The sequence below is a fragment of the Mesitornis unicolor genome, unplaced genomic scaffold, assembly GCF_000695765.1.
Source record: "Mesitornis unicolor isolate BGI_N332 unplaced genomic scaffold, ASM69576v1 scaffold2020, whole genome shotgun sequence".
In the NCBI taxonomy this organism is placed as follows: Eukaryota; Metazoa; Chordata; class Aves; order Mesitornithiformes; family Mesitornithidae; genus Mesitornis; species Mesitornis unicolor.
Genome location: NW_010158811.1, coordinates 1 through 6320, shown reverse-complemented (window position 1 = coordinate 6320; position 6320 = coordinate 1). Strand labels below are relative to the sequence as shown.

Here is a 6320-nt window from a genome sequence, read left to right as displayed (position 1 = left end):
AGCAGGAATCAATTAGTAAAGCGGGTAAAAAGAGAAAAAAATGAGTCAAATGAGTCAAAGTGAAACTTTACAACAATATGTTAAACACTTTCTACGGTTTCACAATCAAAACATAACCATTTACATACAAAATTAGGCATTAGAGTTGCCTGTTTTTGTTTCTAGTTAGATTTTCAACATTCACAACAAAAAGCCATCTTCCTGTGAATGCACTGTAAAGCAGCTTTTTATATAACTTTTTTTAGGGCAAAACTATATTTTTCTGACTGGCCAGTTAAAGAGGATCAACTCTACTTCTGGTGACTCAGGTGTTGTTATATTTGTATTTATCTTTACCAACAGTAATAAAATGGAAAATGAGCTCAGTTGTAGAAAACCTTATTGATGAGAATCTGCTTAATGAATGTTCATGAGAAAATTTAAAATAGTACAGCAAACATAATTTCTAAGCAATAAGTCTTTATTGCATCTCAGTTTAGATTCAGTACCTCCCTCACCATTTATGGACTGGGCTGATTATAAAGTCCTCCAAACTGAACATAGGTTTTTCAGACATCTTACTGTAGGATTGTAATATGTTTTATAAGCTCTGTTATGGAGTTGTTATGATGTAATGCTAAAAATAAAACCTATAACAACATATTTTCCAAGTAAAAGAAAAAGGTCAGACCTATTGAATAAAATCTATTAACATTTATTTATGCCCACTCCAAAGCAAGGAGAGGTTTGACAAAAGTCAATAAATAAATGTCACACTCCATGCACCCTAAAACAAACAGCATGAATACACGAATACGGACATGAAAGACTCAGCATTAATGAAAACACTGAGTTGTGTAATGCACCACTGTCAAGCCTTTTCTCATTTCTTTCTATTTCAGCAGATATAAAACTATGTTTAAAAGAGGTACTAGGGAGTAGAGTACAGGGGAAATGTTGCACCTAAAACCATGACAATTTCATTTCACTAAATGAGGTTTCACACTGGCAATGAAACTATCATGTACTGTAAAATTCCAATCTGGGTTTTAGGTTCACACAATTTCTGTGACTGCAATACAGTTTGTAATTTCTTTTGCTGAGAAATGATGTAACTGTTCTTTAAATTCAATTTCACTACTCCCTGCAACTTTCTAATGGCATGCTTGGGAAGCATCTTACAGAAGATATGGCCTCTGCATTAAAGTGGATACATCCTAGTTCTATTTCAAGCACTGAAACCATTTTAAATGGAAGTGAAAAGACTAACCGTTTTAGCCGGAGCAGCGAGATTTTCCATTTCCTCATGGGTCACCCAAACATTGCCTGAGGGCTATGGACAAGGCCCACAGGGAGACAGGTGGGATCCACATTAGGTAAGCAGTGGTAAAGAAGAAAGGCAGCACCACTGTAAGTTAACAGCGTATAGCATCACCATCAGCACAACCACGTTCTTGCCTCTACCGAGCTGCAACTAGAGACAACTTTAGACAACGTGTTTTGTGTCTTTCGTTAGAGGATTCTGAACAGACGTGAACTGATGGATGAAATCTGGCAAAGCACCGTCACAAAGGAAAGAACAAGAATTAAAGCTGCATTTCAGACATAAGTGGCAAATATCATCTTTAACTTGTAGCTCTGTCTGGAGGTAAGCTTCAGGTCTCAAGGATTTTCCAGCCTAAATATTCTGCGTGCACCACATGCTCATATTGTAATCTAAATAATGATGACTTCCCTCAAGTTTCTGTAGATCAAAAATGTCACAAGCATTCACTTGTAAAACTATTTTTCCTCATCCTATTGTTTTCAGTCGGATTATTACTAGGACAATGAGATGAGGCAGGAAGGGGGTCTGGAAGTCTGCTGTGCAAATACGGTGAAATTTGCTGTTTTAAGAACTGAAGTAAATTAACTCCTTTACTGAGAAACAGGGGAGACAGAAAGACTTGAGACTCAGAAATGCACATTCCAGGGCAGGGCACTTTTGTGCTGCCAGTTAAGAAGAACTAACAAAACAAGGCAAAATTATTCCTAGTATCTCTAGCTTGCAAGTACTGTTTTCTCATTTCATGAGAGAAATGCTCTTATGCTTTGAAATATGCTTTTATGAATTTTGTTTAGTTATTCAGCATCATGTTGAGTCTATACTGCTTCACTTAGGTGAAATCCATTATGATTCATAGTATTGCCATAGTTGTGGAATATACAACCATTCTGAGGGGAGAAAATAATAGATGGGGACCTATAATATTTAAAGAACCTTAGCAATGTGAAGATAAAAGGCCAGTCAGTAGGAACATTGGAGTGCTGTTGCCAAGTTGCTCAAATAGCTCAGTGGTTCTGGTACCCCTCAAAGGTATCTCATTTCCACCAAAAGATTCTCCATGAATTCCATGAAGATGAGAGATCACAAAATACCATCATTATTATTATTATTGTTATTGTTCTTATTATTGTTACTATTATTGTTACCTTAGTACTAGAGGTCTGGGCTGCACTACTTGAGTAGCAGTCTCTGTCCTTCACTTCTGTGCCACGTTTCCCATCTGATCTGATTATTTTTCTTGGTTTATTTATTTTCTTACAGTCTCGGTTGCCTCTTTCATAAACATCACCATCAGCCTCTCAGCATGAAACTCCCCTTTATATCTTGGTATTTTCTCCTCATCAGTTTGGCCTGGTTTTCTTCATTTTCTACTAAAAGATGCTTTTAGCACATACATTCTTACTTGCTCCTAATGCACTTTCTTGCTCTTTTTATATATTCCCCTTTCCTTTCAGACCTGTATCTCTGAGTTTCTTCTTTACTTCCTTCCTTCCCATCTGCTGCCACTCTCCCCCTTCTCTCCATTCCTCACCAAGTGCACATGCTCCAGTCCCCCCTTCCAGAATCTCCCTTCACATCTCCAATCCCTGCCTCTCTTAAATGCATGAAGAACCTAAAGGCAGGTAACTCAGATTAGATAACATTTGGAAGGATGCAAAAAAGGTGAATGGGAACAAGATTCAAAAGAGCTGTGTTCCTACATAACCTCTCCCCTCTCCTGCCTTACCTGCCCCCCACCTCCCCCCCAAAAAAAGATAAACAAACAAACAAAAAAAGAGAAATACAGTCTCATTTCTTTGGGAGAGATGATTTGGAAGAAGAGAAAGGCAAAAATACAAGCAAAATTACAAGTAACATGCTCAATACTGATGATTTAGATAACATCACAGTTAAGCAAAAGCATGACTTAAAAAAAAATATCTGCTAAAGGAAAAATATAAGTGACCAACAATCAGGCGAGCAACGAAGAGGCCCTTCTAAGTCTCTGTAGGACAAATCCCACTGATTGTGAAGTGTGTGTTACCATAGAGCCACTCTCATGCTACAAAAGTCTTTCTGCAGACTCCTGCAGGGCGAAGTAGGGAAGAAAAGGTTAGCTGAACAGGACTCACTGTTCTGGATGTTGGAGGTGCTGATGGACTTGTCAGTGATACCATCTCCTGGATTGCTAATCGGAGCTTTAAGCGATGAAGAGGATTGCTGATTCCAATTTCTCTTTGAATCTCAGTATCTGATAAAGCAGACATAATAGCTCCACTCTTCACATTGGCACGGCATGCAGCAACGTACCATGCTGGCATGCCCAGCCAGAGCTGTTGAGAAAAAGGACACATTCATCCAGAGCATTGCTTCATTTCTTAAATCAAATTAATCATCAAGGCACCAATCAATCTGAATAAGCATGGTAATACACAGAAATGAGTATGACTATCATAGTCTTTAATAAAACAAAATTGTTTCAGAACTTTGAAATTGCCATGGCTTCACATGAACTCTTTTTGTTGCTTGTACTGTAACCAGAACTTTTTGTTGCTTTTATTGTAACCAAAGGGATGCTTTGGATTATTTTTAGAGCTATATGCCTCCATCACCTGGGCTACTCCTTTCCCAGGTCTTTAATGAGGAAGCAGTGGCCCAATTTGGTGTTACTGCCCATTTTATAAACTTAGCATATACGGAAAACTATCTAGGAAGAATTAATTTTTTCACTTCTGTACTAAAATGGCTTTCTCTCTCTTTCTGTGTTAGTCCCTACTCACAGGGCACAACCTTACACTTCTTAGATTTTTTTTCATGGTAGACATAAACCAAGCAGAGTGTAGATAACCAACCTAGTGAGGACTGAGCTTACTGTAAATTTGTTAAGAGTCTGAGACGGTATCATACCCTAACTAGAAATACTGGTTAGAAATTGCAGGAGGATGTAAGCACAGCTACACCACCTGTGAATTTAGAAGATATGTACTTGCCACTTTCATGCTTTTCCTCTCCTTATGTTAGTCTTGCTGGCCTAGGTAGCAACAGACCCTTACTTCACCACTTACTCTTTTCTTGTAAAAGGTATTCTCTACTTCTAGCAGTCCTTCCTGGGACCTACTGAGTAGGAATTCTTATAAGTTTTCTCAGCTTTCTTATTTTGTGCTGCCTCATTAATATGATTGTTGGTGTCTACAGATCTTTGCTTTCAAAGGAGATAATTCAAAAGCATGGATACATACATGTGGGAAGTTTTTGTCACAGTGTGAAATACATTATGCTACAGAGAAAAGCTTGAGAAGAACATAAGCAGTGAATGCCATAATCACCGAGATTTGGGGAATAACACAATGGAAAACAAACACACACCTCACTAAGTGCTTAACTCCAGAAGACTGCTTGACTCTGTGAAACCTGAGAGAAGAAGATACTTCTCTCCGCAAAGTAGACCTTCCCTGCCCTCTCTCCTCACCCTTTTCCAGATCACTGTCACACATGGGTTTGGTGCTGTGAATTACATTTTCAGTACAGAGCTCTCCCCATGGGGATGAAGCAGCATAACCTACACCGAAAGGTTTCCACTGGGCAGCAAAATGGCTAATATTCTAGATTTTGTGACACTGAGTGTAAAAGTGCATAAATCATCATCCAGTACTTAACCTTCAATGTATCTGAGTGTACATACTTCTGTATACATAAAAGGTATATACAATTTTATACAGCTACCTAATTTTGTTAACTATAGATCTGTTGTACTTCACTGTATAATATTCCTTCAAATATAAATTGTCAAAAGCACTTTTCAAATGCACCTACTAGTTACTATTGGCTTGTAGTAGCATCTTATTCTATTCTATTGTTTCTGAAATAGAAACCTGTCCATCAGCATACAATGCACTGACACTGTGATAGTAGCCATTATATTCCATGTTTTCAGATTATTTTTTTTAATTAATTCTGGGTAGATGGCAATTAAGGACTATTTGTGTTTGAATTTCAGTGGGACAGAGCATCTGTGACTGCAAGTGAAAGTGACTGTGATAGTGACTGGCTATCACAGAAACATGGTGGAATGAATCACACAACTGCAGTGCTGCCATTGATGGGCATAAGCTTTTCAGAACGGATAGGCAAGGAAGGAAAGGTGGTGGGCTGGCCATGTATGTTAGGGAATGCTATGACTGCCTAGAGATTAAAAATGGTGACAACAGGGTTGAGTGCCTATGGGTGAGAATCAAGGGGAAGGCCAACAAGTCAGATATCATAGTGGGAGTTTGCTATAGACCACTTAACCAGGATGAAGAGATAGGCAAAATATTCTATAGGCAGCTGTGAGAAGCCTTGTGATAGCTTCCCCTTGTACTTGTAGGGGACTTCAACTTCCTGGATATCTGCTGGAAATAAAACACAGCAGAGAGGGAACAGTCCTGGAGGTTCCTGGAGTGTGTGGAAGATAACTTCCTGACACAGCTGGTGACGGAACCAACAAGGGAAGGTGCCCTGCTGGACCTGCTGCTCGGAAACAGAGAAGGTCTTGTGGGGGATATGATGGCTGGAGGCTGTCTTGGGCATAGTGATCATGAAATGATAGAGTTTTCAGTCCTTGGAGAAGCAAGGAGGGGGCCTAGCAGAACTGCCACTTTGGACTTCTGGAGGGCAGACTTTGGGCTGTTTAGGGACTTGGTTGGCAGAGTTCCTTGGGAGGCAGTTCTGACAGGCAAAGGAAGGTTGGACACTCTTCAAGAAGGAACTCTTAAAGACACAGGAACAGGCCATCCCTGTGTGTCGGAAAACGAGCTGGCAGGGAAAAAGACCAGCCTGGCTGAACAGAGAGCTCTGGCTGGAGCTCAGGAAAAAGAAAAGAGTTTATGATCTTTGGAAGAAGGGGCAGGCATCTCAGAAGGAGTACAGGACTACCGTGAGGCTGTGCAGGGAGAAAATTAGAAGAGCTAAAGCGCAGCTGGAACTTAATCTAGCTGTTAAAGACAGCAGTACTCTGAGTACCCAAGTCCCCTGAGCGGGAAGACAGGGATGGAAA

At 39.7% G+C, this 6320-nt stretch overlaps 1 protein-coding gene across 1 annotated transcript in view; it reads right to left on the bottom strand.

Moving 5' to 3' along the window:
* Positions 1-3618, bottom strand: part of LOC104540691 (liprin-alpha-2-like) — a gene marked incomplete at its 5' end in the record, with an annotated part of 14210 nt that extends 10592 nt beyond the window's left edge. The window contains 2 exons of the mRNA XM_010184559.1: positions 1250-1312; positions 3418-3618. Coding sequence (XP_010182861.1) covers positions 1250-1312; positions 3418-3618 — 264 coding nt within the window. The remainder of the gene's footprint in view (positions 1-1249; positions 1313-3417) is intronic.
* Positions 3619-6320: the final 2702 nt, after the last annotated feature.